The sequence below is a fragment of the Helianthus annuus genome, chromosome 6 (genome assembly GCF_002127325.2).
Source record: "Helianthus annuus cultivar XRQ/B chromosome 6, HanXRQr2.0-SUNRISE, whole genome shotgun sequence".
NCBI lineage: Eukaryota > Viridiplantae > Streptophyta > Magnoliopsida > Asterales > Asteraceae > Helianthus > Helianthus annuus.
In genome coordinates, this window is record NC_035438.2 from 13,646,559 (window position 1) to 13,669,998 (window position 23,440).

General features: G+C 36.5%; 2 protein-coding genes across 2 annotated transcripts; one reads left to right on the forward strand and one right to left on the reverse strand.

The window, feature by feature from the left end:
- Positions 1–14,881: 14,881 nt before the first annotated feature.
- LOC110864779 (late embryogenesis abundant protein D-34) lies at positions 14,882–16,367 on the forward strand. Its single transcript, XM_022113922.2, has 2 exons — positions 14,882–15,192; positions 15,781–16,367. Exons 1-2 carry the CDS (start codon positions 14,914–14,916, stop codon positions 16,222–16,224), a joined length of 723 nt encoding a protein of 240 aa, XP_021969614.1. The 5' UTR covers positions 14,882–14,913; the 3' UTR covers positions 16,225–16,367.
- A 1,210-nt stretch (positions 16,368–17,577) lies between these two features.
- On the reverse strand, positions 17,578–23,237 carry LOC110864778. The gene is made up of 7 exons (XM_022113921.2): positions 22,155–23,237; positions 20,969–21,190; positions 20,569–20,636; positions 18,986–20,141; positions 18,745–18,863; positions 18,423–18,594; positions 17,578–18,344 (listed from the first exon to the last, which is right to left on the reverse strand). Exons 2-7 carry the CDS (start codon positions 21,120–21,122, stop codon positions 17,776–17,778), a joined length of 2,238 nt encoding a protein of 745 aa, XP_021969613.1. The 5' UTR covers positions 21,123–21,190; positions 22,155–23,237; the 3' UTR covers positions 17,578–17,775.
- Between the last annotated feature and the right edge of the window lie 203 nt (positions 23,238–23,440).

Here is a 23,440-nt window from a genome sequence, read left to right on the forward strand (position 1 = left end):
ATTTTACCGAAATTTTCTGAAAATATATATATTTTTGTAGTGTAAAATATTGGATTTTTAAGAGCCTGTCAGCCTGACCCCCACCGATTTGGATCTTAAGAGTTCGTCCTCCGCCGAGTTTTTGTTCAAGCTCCGCCACTGACCATGTCACCCCTACTGTGCAACATGGGTTCTTTACTTATTTCATTAACATGATGGGATGGTTTTCTATGTTCTAACTTCCCTTGATTGTAAGACCATGTGTAGTGGGGCGTTTTCTTTAAAAAAATTTCAAAAAAAACGCCCTATAACGCCCACAATACCATTACAGTAGGCGTTACTTTTCAAAATTTTGGAAAAAAAGTTTGTTCGGCGTTTTCTTTAAAACGCTCAAAGTGTACAAAGGGAGGGGGGTTGACCTTTGACTAACCAATAGGAAAAAACATTAGTGGATGACTATGAATATAGTTTTTTTTTTTTTTTTTAATCCTTTTTAATAATTGGAAGGGGCATTATGGGGCATTATACCCACTACACCACTTTTGCTATAATGCCCCCTTGCTGACTAGGACGCCACGTGTCGTATAATGCCCCATGGTGGGGGCATTATAAGGTTCTACCACTACACATGGTCTAAGCCTATAAAAGGCCAAGTAGGTTAATGTTTTAATTAATGAATGATATTATAAATTAAGTCTCTAAACTCCCCTGTTATGTTATATTCTCTTTGTTTCTACTTTCTAGTTGTCCCAAAGTGGTACATATCAATATATCAAGAAAAATATAATGTTAGATTGAAGAATAGATGGTTTGTGATTTTAATTTTAACAATATGACACACACATTACACATACAAGGGTTCGAGTAAAAGGTTTTTATATTTAGAAAGGATAAGAAGGAATCTGGAGTGAAAAATAGCCAACCGTTTTATTAAGACTTCCATTGTTTTTTAAGATCATAAATAAGTAAATAACTCTTTAGTAGGGGTGTTTACGAGCCGAGCCGAACCGAGCAGACCTTTGCTTATGCTTGGCTCGTTTACAAACCGAACCGAGCGGAGCGGCTCATTTAAAACCGAGCCTCAAATCAAGCGAGCATTTTTCGAGCAGTAAATATTCCGAGCGAGCATCGAGCGAAGTTCGAGCGACTTGGACAACTATGTCGCCCGATTGAAATTCGCTAAGAGAGCTAGTGACAATTTTTGGTCTCAAGTTTTTATGTCTTTAAAAGCATGCACGTTTCATGACATAATATTTTTCTTATGAATAACAATGTTGTGGCTGATAAGACGATGATTATATTGTACGAACAATTACGTTGAGAGCAGGAGACGATCGATTTAGGGTAGCGACATGAAACATTGAGGCGATGAGCAGCTTGTCGTTTATCGGTTTAGGATTTAACTTTCAGTTGATATTAATGTTTTTATTGGCGTGGTTGGGCTAGTACGTATAGATATAGTTGTAAATTTGTATATAGTAGACCAAAATCTAAGAGTGGCATATATAAAACTATAAATTAATTTATATTTAAGTATATATGTATTATGGGATTAGGATCAAATACAAAGGATCCTAATTGTAAGAAGTGTAAGAAGGATTTATAGAGTGACAAGTGTCCAATAACCTAAAAAACCCACTACACAAAAAACCCCACTACAAAAAAAAAAAAAAAAAAAAAAAAAAAAAAAAAACTTAAACATTCACCACCACCAAAAACCTAAACCCCCCCCACCCACACATCACCCACCCTAAAATTTTTTTTTTTTTTTTTTTTTTTTTTTTTTGCCGAGGGGGTGGGGGGTGGGGGTTTAGGTTTTTGGGTGGGGGTGGGTGTTTAGTTTTTTTTAGATTTTTTTTAGGTTTTTGAGGGGTGGGGTGGGGGGGGGGGGTTAGGTTTTTTTTAGGTTTTTGGGGGGTGGGGGGGGGGGGGAGGGGGGGTTTAGGTTTTTTGGAGGTTTTTTTGTGAGGTATAGTTTTTCTTTTGCCGGGGGGGGGGGGGTGGGGGGTTTAGGTTTTTTGGTTGGAGGGGGGGTTAGGTTTTTGGGTGGTGGTGGGGTGGGGGTGGGTGTTTAGGTTTTTGGTGGTGATGTAGTGGGTTTAGTTTTAAATTATTAGACACTTGTCACTTTATAAATCCTTCTTACACTTCTTACAATTAGAAGCCTTTGTAGAATAACTTGACCCATGTATTATGTATGTGTAATGTGTGTGTATATATAGGTGTGTGTGTATATATAAGTATAATTTATATTTGTGTATATATATGTGTACATACATGTTTATATATGTATGTGTATATGTGTATATGTGTATGTATGTATATATATATATACTTATTATTAATTCAAAATAATAATTCGAGCCGAACCGAGCCGAGCGAACCTTTGCTCATGCTTGGCTCGTTTACAAACCAAACCGAGCAGAGCGGCTCGTTTACAATCGAGCGTCAAATCGAACGAGCATTTTTCGAGCAATTTTCGGGCGAGCGACGAGCGGCGAGCGATTTGAACGACCCTACTCTTTAGTACATCAATATTATTTAGTTCATACCATAAAATAAACATTTTTTAATCTTTTATATAAGTACGGTATTACTATATTAAAGTATTATTATTTTTTAATTGTGAGCGAGGTGCATCCTCAACATGGCATTTTGAAATTTACAACATAATATTTTGAGCCTGGCGTCAATTTACAACTTGGCGTTTTAGTAAGGAGCACACGTCGTTTTAATTTGGGTTTTCTTTTTTCCTAAACCTACTATGTGTTTTATATTTTGTACATGCTGTTTTACGCGCCCCTTTTTACTCTCATAATGCCCAGATCTAGTTGTTAGACCATGTGTAGTGGTATAAACACTATAATGCCCCCACCATGGGGCGTTTTGCGCCATGTGGCGTCCTAGTCAGCAAGGGGGCATTATAGCAAAAGTGGTGTAGTGGTATAATGCCCCATAATGCCCCATTCAATCATTTTACGATCATTTCACATTTATTTTTTTTAATTTAAAACATAAAATAACCTTCATTAATTTAAAAATAAAATTACATTACTTGAAAAAAAAATAAAAAAAAAACTTAAAAAAAACCGAAAGTAAAAAAAAAGCAGAAAATAAAAAAAAAACGAAAAAAAAACTGAAAAAAATAAAAAAAAACATAAAAAAAATAATATGATCTAGAGTCCATATTTTTCTTTAATTTTTTGGCGACGCATTTGCGCAAGGATCAACGCATCGCCTTGTAGGTGGTCGATAGGTTTGGACAAAAACTCGATATCCTTTTCCATTTGCCTCGCCTCTTGCATCTCGTTAAATTTTTTTGTTTCGGCCATTCGTTCCTTCATAATTTCATAACGTTGGTGGCCGAGATCTCGAATGTCTTGGAGACGACGGTTCTTATCCTCGAAATCATCCTTTAACTCGAGATCGGAAGACGACTCGAGCGTTTTTTTCCCGGCTCCCTTTCTTCTACCGCCGGGTCGGGCCAACTCTTCTTGAATGCCCTCGTCCACCGCCTCGTTTAAATCAACATTGCGGGCATCCGATGTCGGAGTTGACGGGTCAACGGAGGATGATGTTTTTGACCTTTTAGCCCGACGTCTACTACTAGACGTCATTGGGTTAACTACCGCCCACTTTGGACTTTTTCGAAGTAGCTCCCAACACTTGTAGTACGTGAAAGGGCCTTTTATCCTCTCGAACTCCTCCAAACTCTTCGTTAAAACCCCCACGTCACCTTCACCGCTCGGGCGATTATCGTAGTTACGTTGGAAGACTTCTTGAAACCCATGACACTTGTTGTTGATGTCGGTCCATTTGCTAGAAATTGAGTCTTTGTCCCGATGTTCGCCTTGACCCCACGTGCTAAAGAAGAGTGCACGAACCCTATCCCAAAAAACCGGGCCCGTTTGAAAGTTTGCTACAAAAAAAAAAAATAATAAGTTGTTTGTTAAAAAATAAAATAACAAAGTAAGTAAAATAATATTTATATAAAATAGTTACCGGTCTCTTCGTCCTCCGAAATGTCGACATACGCCCGAGTCAACGCGTATTCCTCTTCCTTCGTCCATTTGATTATATTTTTTGTACGCCTCGGTGCGTCATTATCTTTCTTCTTATGCGACCTTTTGCCGTGTTTCGATGTTTCTTGCACCGGTTCGGGTTGCGTCTCCGGTACGACTTCCACATCGGGTTCGGCTTCGGGTTGTGACGGTTGATACCCGCCGGCTTGACCATAGCCGAAAGTTGGATGAACAAACGGAGGGGCGCCACTTAAGTAAGCCGCGTAAGTTAAAAAGCTCGGGTCCATTTCTTGAAGGTTGAATGGGGTTTGCGGTTGGGTTGTGTTCGGGTTTGCGGGTCTAGCGGGGACACCAAAAGGAGGGCGGAAAGGATGCATGATTGTATAAAAATAAGAAGAAAGTGGGTTTTTTTTATAAAAGTTGGAAGAAAGTGGGAGAGATAGTGAGTTTTTGTATAAAAAATGGTGTGAATGTGGGGTAAATATATATAGTGGGAATTATTTTAAATTAAAAAAAAAAATAATAAAGAATATTACCGTTTGAACAACGGTCGGATTTTTGGTGGCCCCACATGTTTAAGCGTTATTTTTAAAACGCCGGCCCCCTTTTTTTTTCGAAAATAACGCCTGAAAACGCCCCCTGTAATGGGGGGTTGGGCGTTATAGGGCGTTTTCGGGCAATTTTTTTTAAAAAAAACGCCCCATTACGCTTGGTCTTAGTGTGAACATGGTGTTTTTAACGCTTGTGCCTTAACACCCCCCCCCCCCCCCCTGGATGCTTTCAATCAGTATTCACGGGAGGTTATGTTTATCCGATTGTATATCTTCTATGGAGAAACTCTCCCAAACCTAATCATAACCCTCCATGATGATAGAGGTTTTACACGCTTTTGATTTGTTCTTTTTTTTTTTTATGTAGAATGACAATACACACACTTCTTAATTATACTGCTAAACTACTCATTTTTATCTGTGCCATTAGGGAATGAATCATCACCACTTATAATTCAGAAATACAAAATCTTATCCTAACACTTCTTCTCTTTAATTTTATATATTCTATACTATCTTAAAACAGAAAGTCGGTGACAAAAGCCACCGACCACCACTAAGTTATATAATTTATATTTCTGTTACAAACTCAAATGTATTCCTATAATAGTTGGTTGTGTTCTCTTTAATTTTACATATTCTATACTATCTTAAAACAGAAAGTCGGTGACAAAAGCCACCGACCACCACTAAATTATATAATTTATATTTCTGTTACAAACTCAAATGTATTCCTATAATAGTTGGTTGTGTGCTTTAGTTGAGTGTTGGAAAGACCTATATGTTCCATCCATGTTGTTTGCAATAATTTTTTTTTTTTTTTTTTTTTTGCCATCGACCACCACTAAGTAATATAGTTTACATTTATAATAGTTGGTTGTGTGCTTTGGTTGAGTGTTAGGATTTAGGAAGGATCTATGTTCGATCCGTGTTGTTTGCACATAATTCTCTTTTTGAATTTCATTATAAATTTTTATGTTAAATTACTTTGTTTATACTATACTATGTATCGTTCCTTTACTTTAAAGAAACTATTTTAACGTACATATTGGTATAAATTTGAATTGTCTGCGTTTCGATATAAACATTTTTAATAAAAATGAGTGAGGTTAAATATAATACCTTTCCGTTAAAAAAAATCATTTTACGTGCGTATTTTTACGTTCCTGTCGGTATAAATTCGAGTTATTCTACATTTTGACGTAATTTATTTGGAAAACAAGTCACGTAACATATAATATGTTTTTATATTGTTAATTGCTTCGTAAATTTTCTTCTGAATCCAATGAAATTTAATTGTGAATTTTTTTTCCTTTTTTAAAAAAAAAGCTCTAATTAATATCGTTTTGTTACACGTATATGTTTTTCCTATATACCCGTTATGTTTTCTATGTATGAGTCGAGTCACCTATTGTCACGGCCCCCGACCCGGTTTGACCCGTTTCAGGAGCCGCGGGACAGAAATCCTGCGGTATTTAAATTTTAGGCGACAGCGGAAGTCTTTTTAAAACAGGATCTTTTAATAATTCAAACTGCCCGTTTTATAAATGAGGGATAAAATCCCATAATTTACAATAATGTGATTTCTCCGGGAAATCTTTATTTTCAAAATATGTTTCTTTTATTTATTTACAATGAGCCACTTTTCTAAGCTGGTAGTGCTTCCTGGCACTTTTCTTTGCTCACAACAGATCACCTGAAACATGTTTGAAAAAGGTTTTGTCAGCGGGGAAATACTGAGTGAGTTCATTCAGGTTTTAGGAAATGACCCATAGTTATAAATTACAGCATAAGAGCGATTACAATGGTTCCTATCCTATCTTTATCTGGCTTTCTGTCACAATGGTGACAAGTCACAATGGTGACGATGGTCATACCACTATTAGGTCAATGAACTCTAATAGTGACGTTCCTCCCTAGTAGGTCAATGAACCTAACTGGGAGAAATAGTAATGTGCACAATACCCCACTAACCAATAAATCAAGATATCCACGACTTAGTCCCTGTAATTATAACTTTTTGAAAATAAATTTGGAGTATTGTAAAACAGTTGATAAAAAGAGAATGACTCACATTGCAGATTTAACGAGCAGAGTATAAGCCTTACTGATTTGCCTGTGATTAACCTAATTTAAATAATAATGCACACACACAATCGGGTTAATGATCAATACAGCATTTACGATAACTCACGAGATCAAATTCTCACAACGAATGACAAAGTGCAATACTTAAACATCCATCGATTTAACGACGAACGACAAAGTATAACCCTGTGTGGGCGGCACTTAAACATCCATTGGATATATTGATCAGTCGGAAAATGAATCGTAATAGCGATTGAGTTATTACCCTGATTGCGGCAGCACCTCGTGAATCGTGTGTGTTTGTAAACGATTTCTATGATATCTCAGAGCATAATTCGAATTTTAACGTCGTTTCAGTGTCAGAACTCAAGTCCCAAAGCCCTCTATTTATACCCAAAATTTGCATCTCCCGCGTGTCGCGGAAGAATTCGTGGCACCTCCCGCGTATCGCCTGGGGTGTCATTTTTAGGGTAGGGTAGGTACGTGTCCAACTAGCTCAGGTGAGTCGATAGTTTCGATAAATTCAATTTAGACAGCGAGTTTTGATGATAATTATCAATTAGGGTTTAGCCCCCTGAGTTTTAGGGGCCCTAATCCTGTTTCCGATTGTTCTAAAAATTTTAGGGTTTATGCGGAATTACTTGGGTTCCTCAATTAGGGTTTCCTTAATAGATAATTAACACACTAAGTATTAATTTTAGTGAAAGTTGTTACATCCTCCCCACCTTAAGAAAAATCTCGTCCTCGAGATTTACTGAAATAGATGAGGATATTTTTGCTTTCATTTCCGATTCTAGTTCTCAAGTGTATTCTGGTTCTTTCTTTGAATCCCATTTGACCTTGACCAGTACTAGTCGTTTGTGTTTTGAAAAACTTGATTTTTCTATCTTCTATTTGTAATGGTTTCCTTACCCTTTAAGTTTTTCATTTACTTCTAAATCTTGAAGAGGTACTATCAGGGATTCGTCGGTGAGACATTTCTAGTGATTGGATACATGAAACACATCATGTACTCCTATTAACTTTTCTGGTAGTTGTAAATGATAAGCTACTGGCCCTATTCGTTGGTTTACTAGAAATGGTTCTACGTATCTTAGACTTAGCTTCTTTTCTTACCGAATTTATAAATTCCTTTCCAAGAAAATACTTTCAATAGCATTTTTTCTCCAACTCGAACTTCGACGGCTCTTGTTTATTATTTGTATAATTCTTCTAACCGTCTTCAGCCTTTCCTTCGTGATACTAAATATCACAGTCGTAGTCACCGAGGATTTCCTTTTCCTCATGTTTAATTCTTGTTGCTCAAATGTGTATCTTAAATTCTTATGACCCATATGGATAGTAAACTTGCTTAGATAATGTTTCCTAATTTTAAGGGTAACTTGTGGCTTCTAATTTTTATGTTTACAAGTGGTATGGCTTTCTTCGTGCTTTTGCTATTGCCTTGATGCATGCACAATTACCTTTTTGTGTTGCATTACCATACATTCAAATTCTGGCTTTAAAGCATCACCGTATACTTTAAAATCTTATGTTCCTTCTGGTAAGGCTAAGATTGGAATATTTGTTAATTTATGCTAGAGGCTTCTTTTTGTTTAGGTTCTTATTTAGAATTAACTGTTTTAGCTTAGTTAAGGATATATCTATCTAAGAGAATCCTTAATAAACTGCTTATAGTATCTGGCTAAATTTACAAGATTTCTAATTTCCATTTAGGGATTTGCGAAATCTTCCATTTTAGTAATTTGCTGCTATCTTAGCAGGATCTAAGTGAATACCTTCATGATTCATCATGTGACCTTACGTGGTTTATTTCCTGTAATCATAAATACTTCTCCGGCGGGTGCCTGGATTTTCTATAAAGTTCTTATCACAGAGAATTCAAGCAGGGTGGCTACTAACCAATCTATTCCTAACACAACATTAAACTCGGCTAATTTCATAGGAATTAGGTTGGCGAAGAATTAGGTTGCCTGTTTCGACTGTAAAGATTTGCCTAAGTTCGATTAATGATAAGTTAAGAGTTTGACAGAATGAAGTATTTATAAAACTTTGGTTTGTACCAGAGTCAGATAATACTTTTTGTGTAAACGTTGTAACCTAGGACGTACCGGCTATTACATCTGGAATGAGCTCTGCTTCCTGAGCAGTCAATTGAAAAGCTCTTGCATTCCTTTTTGCTTCTTCTACAGGTTTGGCTTTAGTGTCAGATGGTTTGTTTCGTTTTGGACAATTTGGCCTAAGATGTCCAGTTTCTCCACAGTTGTAATAAACTGAAAATTTCTTCCTCCTGCAGTCTTCTTCCTGATGCCCCGGAATTTTGCAAAAATTGCAGTATCCTTTGCATCTTCCAAAATGCTTTCTTTTGCAAAAATTGCAAAATGGACTAGTGGAAGATTGCCCATTCCCTCCTTTCTTGAAATCGTTATGGTTACCCGAATGGATTACCTGGGTAATCTTTTGGGCTACTTCCTTCCTTCTATTTTCTTCTCTTGTCCGTACTAGTTCGTCAGTCAGAGTATTGGCTAAATCCACCACATCATCAATCGTGCGAGGTTTCGCAGCCTTGACGATGTTACGGATTTCAGAAATCAATCCCCAAATATATCGAGAAATAAGTACCGGCTCTGGCGAAGCCAGGGTTGGTACTACTCGAGCATACTCGAAGAATGTCGTAGTATACTTTCGACAATCTACATCCACCATCCGGTGGGTTAGAAACTTGTTTGTCATTTGTTCCTTTTCATATTCGGGACAAAATTTTCTTTCTACCAAGCTCTTAAATTCTTCCCAGTTCATAGCATACGCCATCCCTCTTCCTTTTGATTGTAACACCGTATTCCACCATTCTAGCGCCCCTTCTTTGAAAAGATTTGATGCGTACATGACCTGATCATCCTGAGCACATTTACTTATGGCAATTACTGCCTCAGTTTTCTCTAACCAACGTAGTGCCGCAGTCGCTCCTTCATTGCCTGCAAACTCAGATGGTTTACAAGCAAGAAATTCCTTGTAAGTGCAACCAGGCGTTGCAACTTTCATTTTCTTAGGGAGCGGCGCTTGTTGTGGTTCATTGTCATGATTAACATGATCATTGCCTCCGTTTACGCTATTACTGAAGTTATTTTCAGAAATACGTTTGCTAGGAACGAGTTGTTGTGGTTCTATTGGATTTTTAACAGCAGCAACGATTGCTGGAATAGCGTTGGCTATCCCTTGAGCTATCATTGTTGGAATAGTGTTGGCTATCCCTTGAGCAACGATATTTTCTATATCCTGCCTAGTCATATATTGATCCCCTGATTGTTGCTCAGATTGATTAACCTCATTAGCGTTTTCCATTTGATAACTAATTTATAGATAAATAACTAGGTTAAACCCCGTGTATTACACGGGCTGCGCCATTTAATTTACTTTAAATATAAGTGTATAAATAAAAAAGATACAATGTAATTACATGTTATATAAACTAATGTAAAACTAAAATTACAATTAAAATACATATACATTAAAAAATTAAGCTTACACATAATTTTAAATATGAATGTATGAGAACCTGTAATTTTGAATTCTGTACTTTGGGAATCCTCAGGCCATTCAGCAGCTTGAAAACATAACAAGAAGCCTGTCTCAATAAATTGTGAATTTGGATATTTTACGGACCGAAATTAAGAAAGAACATGTCAGTCAAATCAGTAATCTTTAATTTATTCTTTGTATTCATATGAAAAAAACACCAACGCCATTGAATACTTGTATAGAAAAAGAAAGCATTAAAAATATTGCTAAGTCTTTTGTCATCGTCACTCCACTGAAGAAACAGTTCTAGGTTCTTCTCCTTCAGCCTCAAGTGGAAAAAGACTATTTAATAAATTGAGCCGCATACAATAAAGACGCCCCCCATTTCACTATTTTGAACACTTATAACCTGAATTATTAAACGAATCCAACAACACAACAAACAATTCAATTTTCCGAAGCAGAGAGCTAGATATACTTTTTATAAAGAAGGGTGTAGCAGATTAAAGAGAAGAGATCCAATGTGACGTTGGTTAAAGACAACATTGGTACCTGTTTGAAGAGCCCTTGGCAGCGTTGATAAGCTCATCGGCTAAGAACTCAGCAATGGTCTTGAGACTAATTTTAAAAAAAAAAATATATGTACAAACTCAAACAACATTAACATAACAGACAACAAAAGTTTTACTTTCAAATGCACTAATAAACTTCACCAAGCATGGTTAACTAACCAAACCATAAACTAACTGAATGAACAATCTTCACCCTAACTGAGAAAGAAAGTACTTTATTGGTGCAATTTATACCTAGAACGGTAGCTAAATGCATATATAAAAAAAAATCTTAGGTTTCAAACCACAACTATTAGGCTACTGTTATTCATAGTTCTACATGTTGCACCAAGGGTGTATTTGCAAAAGCATAAGAAATGCAATTTTGATCTTGTATAGTCAAACTAATTTCTAAATGCAAAATCAAGATTTTATCCAAAAAAACAAAAAAGAAAAAATCTCTATCAAGTTTTTGGTTTGCAGATCCACTGTTTCAGTTCGGTAACTGCGTCACAAAATAACTTTATATTCAGATCCATTGAAACTTTACCCTCATCCTACCACCATCGCCACTCTTCTCAATCTTAGGACCCTTAAAAAAATTCATACAATTAATAAAACCCTTAACAACTTCAGTAAAAAAAACATGAAATCTGACTTGGGGTCTTTTCTTTATATCTCGTAGTGTTCACCTTTTGAAACCACTTGAAACAATCAAAGTAGTGCAACTATCAATCATTCCACAGATCTTCTTGTGGGTTCACCAATGTTTCGCACTTTGATGTTGGTTCAGAATAGGTCACTCGCCTCTGTGACATAAATGAACCCCTGCAAACATCAAGAAACCAACAAAATCAAAACCCACAAAGAAAAAAGTCAAGCTGAAAGTGAAGAACCATCATTAATGTTTTGAAAGTTAAGAACAACCAACAAAATCAACAAACCCACAAAGAACTGCCATTAGAGCCCGTAATCGATGAGCAAAGGAATGGTAAATCGAGAATGGGAGGAAACACTTAACTTACCTTGAACAAAATCAAGTGAAGCAAGTATGTGGCGTCGTCATTTATGGATGATGAGGATTTAGGGTTTGAAATTGAAAAGCGAAACATAAGATTTAACAGATAATGTTAGACGGGTTAAAAAACAAAAAAAAAATGGCCGGATCCAGGATCAATTAGAACGGCGACAAAAGGAAAAAAGAGGGATTTTGGTTTAGGCGCCAAATATCTCCAAGAACGCCTCTTCTAATGTCACGTGTACTCCATTTAGTTTCTTTTATATATAAGTATAGATTAGTATACAAGAAATAATCCAATATCACACTTAATTGCACATAATCACGCATACGAACAAAATTTGTGAATTTTCTAAAATTTCATGCTTCTATATACAACCGTTTTATTATTTATCTTACACATACTGATTTTACTATTACTATTACACAATAACAGTTTCATAAATCCCTTATCCTTTGTCAGATGATATTTTAGTAACGGCGTTTCCTCTCATCGTAGTTCCAGGAGATCTGTCCCCCAATCTCTTGGATCCTATTCCCAGTATCCATTAGTTCTTCACCAAGGCGAAGTTCAGCCGTATTCTTGTTACTTATTGGTAGATTTGATAAAGCTTTTGAATTGAACTGAGGAAAAAGCTTATAGGGATAGTTTTGAAACTGTATTTCGTTAATCAACCATTCGTCTATTTGCGAGTGGATTGAAGGGTTTGGAATAGCTGGTTCTAAGTTCATTGGTAGTTGTGTTTCAAGAGAGCGATTAAAAATATTTTCATTAACAAACTTAATAGTATTATAGCTTGCCATTATAAAATCTAACTCTTCCTGAGATGGTAACTTTTCAATTTGCCTAGAACTTTCCCCAATTTCTATTTCCTTGGGCTTGGGTTTCTCGAGAGGTAAAGCATTGAATTCTATAGGTTCCTCTATGTTTGGTATATATCTATTGAAATCTCTGGAAACCTCTACTCTTACTGGATAGAGATTTAAATTCTGAAGGGCCTCAAACAAGTTACTCATGCTGTTTAGCAAAATAGACATAGTCAGAATTCATAAAATTTATAGAAAACTTTTTTAATATTAGTTCCTACTGGGTACTATTAAAATAACTGAAATTTACATCACACGAGGTTTTATTTGTAAATTTTATGATTTTCTTGATAAGACTTCTAGACTATAGATAATAAAGGTACTAATACTTGAGTCAAATTATTTAATAATTTGCATTACTTGCTACATTGACTAGCATATAAAGATCTGCTCATACTGTACATAATTAGTCAGATAAATAAACAAATAATCACAAAATAGCAATTAATGGAAATTAAGTATTTTCTAAATACTTAATTGGCTTAAATCAGTGGCTTGAGAAGTGGCTCTGATACCACCTTTTTCTGTCACGGCTCCCGACCCGGTTTGACCCGTTTCGGGAGCCGCGGGACAGAAATCCTGCGGTATTTAAATTTTAGGCGACAGCGGAAGTCTTTTTAAAACAGGATCTTTTAATAATTCAAACTGCCCGTTTTATAAATGAGGGATAAAATCCCATAATTTACAATAATGTGATTTCTCCGGGAAATCTTTATTTTCAAAATATGTTTCTTTTATTTATTTACAATGAGCCACTTTTCTAAGCTGGTAGTGCTTCCTGGCACTTTTCTTTGCTCACAACAGATCACCTGAAACATGTTTGAAAAAGGTTTTGTCAGCGGGGAAATACTGAGTGAGTTCATTCAGGTTTTAGGAAATGACCCATAGTTATAAATTACAGCATAAGAGCGATTACAATGGTTCCTATCCTATCTTTATCTGGCTTTCTGTCACAATGGTGACAAGTCACAATGGTGACGATGGTCATACCACTATTAGGTCAATGAACTCTAATAGTGACGTTCCTCCCTAGTAGGTCAATGAACCTAACTGGGAGAAATAGTAATGTGCACAATACCCCACTAACCAATAAATCAAGATATCCACGACTTAGTCCCTGTAATTATAACTTTTTGAAAATAAATTTGGAGTATTGTAAAACAGTTGATAAAAAGAGAATGACTCACATTGCAGATTTAACGAGCAGAGTATAAGCCTTACTGATTTGCCTGTGATTAACCTGATTTAAATAATAATGCACACACACAATCGGGTTAATGATCAATACAACATTTACGATAACTCACGAGATCAAATTCTCACAACGAATGACAAAGTGCAATACTTAAACATCCATCGATTTAACGACGAACGACAAAGTATAACCCTGTGTGGGCGGCACTTAAACATCCATTGGATATATTGATCAGTCGGAAAATGAATCGTAATAGCGATTGAGTTATTACCCTGATTGCGGCAGCACCTCGTGAATCGTGTGTGTTTGTAAACGATTTCTATGATATCTCAGAGCATAATTCGAATTTTAACGTCGTTTCAGTGTCAGAATTCAAGTCCCAAGGCCCTCTATTTATACCCAAAATTTGCATCTCCCGCGTGTCGCGGAAGAATTCGTGGCACCTCCCGCGTATCGCCTGGGGTGCCATTTTTAGGGTAGGGTAGGTACGTGTCCAACTAGCTCAGGTGAGTCGACAGTTTCGATAAATTCAATTTAGACAGCGAGTTTTGATGATAATTATCAATTAGGGTTTACCCCCCTGAGTTTTAGGGGCCCTAATCCTGTTTCCGATTGTTCTAAAAATTTTACGGTTTATGCGGAATTACTTGGGTTCCTCAATTAGGGTTTCCTTAATAGATAATTAACACACTAAGTATTAATTTTAGTGAGAGTTGTTACACCTATAATACGTTATAATTGTACTAAATTCAATTTACTTTATTTTACGTTTTGATTCAACCGCAACACTTATGTAGGTTGCATTAAGTTTAATCAGATACATTGAAACACACGCTTTTGTGTGGTTAACGCAACACATAACATTTGAACTAATTCATTCGATGTTTACGCTATTCGAAATATGTGATGTACACGCGCCGCACCGTGTGCTCGCAATACTACTATTACTAGTATAAATAAAAATGAGTTAAGATAATTTGTAAGCAGAAAGCGGTGGAGATAAGTGACACGTAGCCAAACCTCAAAATGAAGTGGATACGCTAGTCGTTCTCCAGGTGTCGATGCATGAAATATATATATGTTCCCACGTATCATCTGTTTGTCTGTATCTCTTGGATTGAAAATGAGTCAAGAACAACCCATCAAATACGGCGACGTATTTCAAGTCTCAGGAGAGTTGGCTAACAAAGCCATCACCCCAGAAGATGCCGCCACCATGCAATCCGCCGAAAATATGGTCCTTGGTCACACCCACAAAGGAGGACCTGCCGCCGTCATGCAGTCTGCGGCTTCTGTCAATCGAAACCGCGGTCTTCACCAAGTCACCGGAGATCAACAAGTCACCGTCTCCGACGCCGAAGTTGCCGGTCAGCACATTATAACCGAAGCAGTCGGAGGCCAGGCATGTATTTAACACACACAAAAAAAAAAAAAAAAAAAAAAAAAGTGGTGAACGAGAAAATCATTTTTACATAATTTCTTCAAGCTTTTCAAATAAAAAATCTATTTTTTTGTAAAAAATAAAAATTCACATTTTCAAACTTTTTCTTAGATTTTTTTTTTTTGAGTAAATTACTTTTTGAGTACTTGTGTTTCAGTCGTTTTAACCATTTGAGCCCAAAATCAAAACGTTTAATGCCTTGAGTCTCTAGACGCTTTTTTTATAACCATTTGAGGCCTTTTTAATTAGTTCAAAGTTTACCTTTTGAGTCCAATTTTTTTAACCAAATTGGATTCAAACCATTATAAAATGAACAAAATTTGCCTCAAAACGTTATAACATAAATGGCTAGGAACTCAGAAAACTTTTTGATTTTGGACTAAGTATTTTACTTTTTTTTTTTTTTTTTTTTTTTGACTTCTATACATGTTTATAAAAGGAAAAACTCCCGAAAACAAGAATTAATTTTTACTAGGGATATTTTTTAGATATTAATTTGCAACCAAGTCGGTTGATAAAACTAATTAAATTCCTATGGAATTTGAATAGGTGGTGGGACAATACGTCCATCCCACGTCAGCTCCAGTTTCGTTGAAAAGTGGTGGTGAGGATTTGGTTACAATAGGAGAAGCACTGGAGGCTGCTGGGCTATCTGCCGCAGAGAAACCGGTGGAACAGAGTGATGCGGCTGCGATACAAGCAGCAGAAGTCCGAGCAACGGGGCGTATGGAGGTGATGCCAGGTGGTGTGGCGGCGAAAGCTCAGGGAGCGGCCTCCCAAAATGCGCGAACTATGTGTGATGAGAAGAAAACAAAGCTTGGAGATGTGTTGACGGATGCAAGTAGTTTGTTGCCTGAAGACAAAGTGGTGACAAGGGTGGATGCAGAAGGGGTGATCGGGGCGGAGATCAGGAACCAGCCGGAGATGGCTACATACCCAGGTGGGGTGGCTGCGTCCATGGCTGCAGCTGCAAGACTCAACCAGAACAAGTGACTTCAAATATATATGCATGTATGCATGTGGTTTGGTTTGATAGTGTAGTATGGTGTGCGTTACTAGTTTGTGGACCTTCAATATATGAACTGTTTTTGTATGTGAATTAGAAAGAAGACCTTCAATATATGAACTGTTTTGTATATGAATTTACGACTAGGGATTTTATTATGCCTATAAACACAGAACAAAATCCAATTATTAACACAATAAAATAATTAAATAAGTATAATTACCTGTAACTACAAACACAACTACAAACACAAGACGGGGAATACTGCGAGACAGTTGTCTGTAGGGGTGCAAGTCGGCTCACGAGCTACTAGCCGAGCCTCTTGAGCCTAAAGGCTCGTTAGACTTGTCGAGCCTTAGTGTAAACGAGTCGAGTCGAGCTTATTTAAATTTGTTTAAAAGCCGACCTCAAAAATAAAAATAAGCTTATTTAGTAAACGAGCCTGAGCCCGAGCTTCACTTATCGAGCTCGTGAGCCTAAAAAGTCTATTATTTATATTATTTTTATTTAATATATTAATTAATAGATGATAAACGAGTCGAGCTTGAGAAAATATTAACGAGCCGAGCTCGAGCTTTGCCCGAGCTCTCATAAGATAATCAAGTTCGAGCCTGGTCGAGCTCGGGCTCGGCTCGGCTCGTTTGCACCTCTAAATGGTCCAACCAATTTACGATTTTATTCCCGCTTTAAAATTATGATTTTGTCATCAGTGTAAAATTACGTTTTTACCCCAGTCCAAATTAATTTATGCTTTTGCCTCCAGCTAAAAATTACAATTTTGCCATCGGTTCATAATTACCATTTTGTCTCGTTTAAATTTACAATTTTGCCCCAATTTAAAATTATCGTTTCTCCATCGTTTTTGTTTTTTAAGCATGATAATATTTTATTTTAATTGGTTGACTCGATGTAACTTTTTGAGATCGTGTTATGAGTAGTATGTACAAGTAACTGAAACACAGACGTACATGTTATGAGGGAGAAATATTCGGCTTAGTGTCCCGCAACGCGGGCATGGCAAAATCTAGTTGTAACTAACTTCCCAAATATTTTTCTACATTCACCGATTAAAAAGTAGTACAAATAGCTATATTATATATGTTTATACAAACTTGTGGTTTTGTGAGAAAAATACACAAATTAAAGTATTTTTGTGGTAGGTTTTTCATTTACTTATACAATGCATCATTTTTATTTACATGTTAAGTGTTATGTTGTTTAGGCACTAAATACTATATCACTTTATCACTTTTTTTTTCTTCTTTTCAAATTCTAGTATGTTAACTTCATCCTTGTGACTTTTATTTTGAACGTTAAAGCTAAAAAGCAAGCTCCATAGGTTGACAAAAGTGCTTCTAATAGTTACAAATTAATTTTCATTAACATATCTTTTTAACTACATGACCAAAATCACATAAAACACACCAAAACCACATTCTAAGTTCCTCATTAATAAAAGTAAGAAAACCATCTTTCGAAAACCGATTTCAAGCGAATCGGGTTTCACGACCAAGATAGACCGTTATTCGTTATATCATCTATAAGTAAACAAACTCAAAAAGGACATCGTCGATTGTTTCTTCGAAGATTGATTCTTCAAGCTCGAAAACTACTTCACGTGACCCGCTTTGAAGATCCAACCACATTCTATTAGTTTCCAATTCGTTGCTTACGAGCGTGTTCAAATCTCGAGGGTAAAGCTTACAAAGACGTGACTCGAGTCTCGACCACACCTCGTTTATCAAGTCCATTCCTTTAGGAACGGGCCAATAATTTTGTTTGATAAACGGCGATTCGGGAATGAAACGATTGCATACGTCTTCGAGAGCTTCATTAGTTGAGTCAAAGAGAAGCTTTTGGTCGTATTTGGCCTGGCTCGAAAAAGTTTCTACTTCATCGAATAAAGACGAGTCGAGGATTTGAACGGATGAAATCCACCGGTTTTCGAATACGGACCAGTTTAAGTCGGAAGAAAGCAGCACGGCTTCAACATACTCGAATGCGGTTTCCTCATTATCCCCCGAGTCTGTGATTCGTATTTGTTGATCTTCAACACCGGAAACAAACTCGTCGAATTCGATGCATCGTGGCTGAACCGCAGCTTCGACTAAGTGTTCCAGAAAATATAACTTAGCACATGACAAACGGACAGTCGTAACATTTTATACTTATAACATAATCTTACCAGGTAGAGAGACGGGCTTTGCAGGGGTAACGTCGTCATCTGAAAACAACGGCTCGAGAACAGATACAGGACTAGGTTTTTCGGGACTGGTCTTGAAATCTTCGGTCTTGCTTGCAAGTGAATGCTCGTTAGGGTTTTGAGAAGAAGATAACTCATTCTTTTCGGGTAAATCCTGCCATATTAACAGAAAGAAAGTTTTACTTTTCTGTTTGGCTAAACATGAAAAAATTTAAAATAACTAGGGGTGAGTAGAAAACTAAATAAACGAGCCCGAGCTTCACTTATATCGAGAAATTTGTAAGTTTGTAACGTATCTCCTTACCGGTTCTAAGCTCTCAGAAGGTTGATCTTCTTCAGTTACAGAGTCACGGGGTTCACACAATTCCGGTTGCTTTTTGTGTTCTTTATCACATGAAGGCAAATTCACAATCTCCTGATCGCCTGCATATATAGTGAATTAAATTTCAGGTAATATCTTCTTGTCGAATTAAGCAGTTTGACCTAAAAAGTCAAACCGTACCGTTTTATATGAATGTAAGTCGAAACTTAAAAAAGAAGAGTACCTTCACAAGTCACATTATCCAGAACTGCAATTTTCCCTTCGGGGTTTTCAATAGGCACAATCAGTTGACTTGTGTTGACCATAGGTCTCGTTTGACCTCGAGGACTATTAAGCGGAGAAAGAGAGTTGTACTCTCGAAGAGACAAAATCCTCCCAAGACTTTTCGAGCGGGCCGGGAGGCTTCTCTTCATTGACTCAGCATCTTCATCGCCACTTGTGAGCATTTCCGATAAATGTTTCTTAGCCTCGACATAAATGTTTGATATCCGATTATCTGCACGTGAGTTTGAAAATCTATCTCCTGTTTTAAACCCGTTGTTAACCTTTGTAAATCTTTCAATGTAGAAATGATCTCGATTTGGGGAACTCCATCCACTGTCAACCGTTTTTCCCGCTCGTTCAGTGGGTCCCGGTGTTGCTTGCTCGTTTTCCATAGCGTGTTTTAACCGTCTTTTGACTTTCGTAAACGAAAACTGTGAACCATTTTCATCGTTGTCGGTTTCATTCCCCGTCGAAACTTGATTTTCGGAACATCCGGGCTTCAAAACGACGATTCTATCCTTTTCGTACAACTGTATACATTCTTGGGACTTGCTCTTTCTTCTAAAGATCTTTTGATGTTTACGGGTCAGGGGTTCCGGTTCCTCCGGCCCTTGAACCTTTGACCTTGACCTTGACTTCTGGTCTTCGTTTAACAAAATCAAGTTTTGATCATGAAGGATTTTCAAGAACATTTCTTTATTCGAACTCAACATCTTAAACATCTCTTTTGAATGGTGAAACTTCTTGTGGTCTCCGTTTCTTGATTTCTCGTTCAGCAACGCCTCAACGGCTGCAATAAGCTTTTCTTCAACTATCGGAAAAGACCGTTTTGCCCATGTACCATGATCACCATTCTGTTCATTCCTTTTTCGATAAATCAGTAAGATTTCTCTCACAAGAGCTTCAAGATCATGATACTGTGACGTTTTCTGAGCTTGATGACTAATCGACGTTTCCTCGTCAAAAGATTTTTGTAACGTTTTGGATTTATTCACGCGTTCATGATTTTTCCTTATGGATTTCGGATCCAGGTCAAAGAACATCTTTTCTTCGGTAACTTCCTTTACCCTCATCCTCGTAAGATCAACTTTTGTCTTTTTTGTTTTTTCGACATCCTGAGGTTCAGTCAAGAAAACCATTAGTCATATTCTTTTCGGCTTCGGGGGCCCCACAGACGTGTCATGTCTTTGTAACACAAGATCCTAAAAATTATGTCAAATGAACAAAAAAACATATAACATTTTTAAAAAATACTCCCTCCATCTATGAAACTTGCAAAGTTTGACTTCCATATATAGTTGACCAAAAGCGTTCGACTTTTGACCGTTAGTCAAACGTCTAAATTACCCTCTTATGTCAGACAAAGTAAAAGAATCTTGTGGACCACTATCCCTAACAAAAAAAGGTGCTATTGACAGCATGGTCAAATCGACAACCATAACCGAATTTTCAACTTTCACAGTAATTCTAGAACGGTATTTGTTTCAGTCTTCCGAAAAAAAAATAAAAACTTTAAAAATAAAAACTTGTAACATCCTATACCTTAATGCTTGAATGCATCTCCTGAGAATATGTGGGAAAACTCGCTTCGGATGCAGGATATGGAGGACCTAAAAAACAAGAGAATTACAAGTTATATGAATTTAATATAGACAACCTACGATATTCAAGTCGTATATGAGCCTGTATATGACTATATTATGCAATGTAACATAGTTTTTCGATAAAATGATATAGTACGTTTTACGCATTTTAAATGCACCTCTACCAGTTTGACCCGTTTCTATCTTAGATAAATATTTGAAGCTTACCCATTTGACCCATTAGACAAAAGTATAACCCAAATCGACCCGTTTACCTATAAGTGGGACGGAATCACCGTTTCTAAGAAAAGCATACACAACATAATAGTTTTAGTTTCAATGGTAAAAAAAAGTCTTGCCGTAAGAATTGTTGTCGGTGTATCTTCTACGATCTGAAAGCAGCCTTCTTGGGGTCCGACCATGTCGAAAGTCAAACATACTAATTATTCCCCACATACAACCCGATGTGTCTTTCTTCTGTCGAGAAGGGCGTTGATGTGATCTTTTTGCCATAATGCAATGGAGATCGTTAAACAAAATCCTTGATTTTTATCTCTTCTTGAACAAATAAGATGATAAGCCTGATAAGAAAGAACCAACGGGAATATATAAGCTCAAAGCACTAGAAGAAGAATGTAAAAACACGAGTGTTGTTAATGGATGCACGTTATGGTTATCATTTGACTCACATTTCCTAGCTATTTTTTCATTTTTTTCTTCTTAAGGCCACCCGTAGTGGGGCGTTATTTTTAAAAAAAAATTGAAAAAAAACGCCCCAAAACGCCCCCTCCCCCACTACACTAGGCGTTATATGGCGTTATTTTTTGAAAATTTGCATACAAGCGTTTTAATTATAATGCTTAAGAGATCAAAGGGTGGCCAATGGGGAGTGGTCAAAGGGGCATTATTCCCACTACACCACTTTTGCAATAACGCCCCATGCTGACTGGGATGACACGTGTCGGATAATGCCCCATGGTGGGGGCATTATTTTTCTTAACCACTACACATGGTCTAAGTACTGGAAAAACGTAGTTTTATCAAGAAACGGCCTACTTGGCTGCATTTTCGGTAAAATTCAATAAATACCAACGGTTGTAATCTTTGTGCAAAGAATAGTCGAAGGCTACCACCGTTGATATAGTTTGTCAACGTCTGAAAATGTACCCAAGGGCACCACATTACCTACTAATTCTCCTTAAATTATATAATAATTTTACAAAACAACGAAACATGGTTAGTAAATTTATCGTCTGTATAATATTTCTACTAAAAAAGGAACTATGGTTAGTAAGCTTATCGATTGATAAAGAAGTGATTAACCTTTTCAATTATCGTGCTTGTTTTTCGACCAAAAAACTATCTTCCATGTTTGCTTAGATGAACACCGAAAATCATACAAAAGAATGATTTTTCAAATTACAATTGCATTGTAAAAATGATGTAAATGCAACGAAAAACCGAAGTACAAAAGTTCAAAAGGTTAATTTATAGTCCATAAACTCCAAAACCATGACAAAGTAATATGCAGAGATTAGAAAGTACCTCAATTTAGCACCTTTTGAAGATACCAACTACAGCAAAACAAGCTGTTCTTCAGCAAGATCAAGACGGTCCGAATTCGAATTCTTAGATTTGATAAACATTGAACCAATGTGAGGGATCTTGTTACTTGAAGAACATGATCAACAACACCTTAACAGACAAAAACTATCCCTTCTAAGATCTATAAACCCTAAATGACAAATCTTCAAGGGTTTTGACTTTTGACCAAACTAAAGGACCTTGATAAAGATCAGGCATTCAAGATTTATATCAAATTCTTAATAAAAAAAAAAAAAAAAAAAAAAAAAAAAAAAAAAACCCTAACTTTATTGAATGTTACCTCAAATTATCTCAAGAATTAACAACCCAACTATTATGAAGATAATGTCATAATACAAAGATTAGAAAACAAAAATGTGAAAAGGGTTTGTTTAATCAATCAAAAAGAGAGACCCCAGATGAAATAAACATTAACCCACTTAAGAATTAGGTGTAAAGAACTGTAAAAAAAGTGAGAAATAAAAAAAAAAAAAAAAATGGGGTGGTTGCAATGAAGAAGAATAAGAGAAATTGACAATAGGGTGGTTACAAAACCAAGAATCCCAAATAAAAATTGAAACTTTTTAGCAATACCTAAAGATCTTGATGAAGATCTCTATTCATACAGTCAAGATTCTACCATAAGCAGACCTGTTACAATGTGGACTGACCATTGACCAAAAGAGGCAAAATTTAGGGTTTTTTTTTTTTTTTGTTAATGGTGGTGAAGAAGACACAAAGTATGGATCTTTTATCAAGAAATTAGCATGTGGAAATGGGAAATTGGGATTGTGAAGAGGAAAGTTAACAACAACACCTATGATTGTGGTGGTGGGACCATTGGAATAAATTCATGATACAGAAAAACACACTGAAAAAATAAACAGATGACAACATCATGAAAGAGAAAGAGAAAGCTTTGAACAAAAGCTTGCATTGTTGTTCATCTGCAAGTTTGTTTGTCCATGTTGGATCATCATCAATGTCACCACCACCCCACCAAACACACTCTCTTACTTCTCACACACATACACACACTCCCATATTATATGCCACAAACAATGCAACATGTTCAGAGGAGACTTTTTTTCTTTAGGGGGGGGGGGGGTAGGGGTGTGGGGGATAGGATGAAATTTTGACTCAACTTTGTTGGGAAGCACTTGTATTTACTGATATGCATGTGATTATAGCCTAGTGGTATCTTGAGGGTGAGGTAAAACTTATAACCATTAGGTCATGGGTTCGAT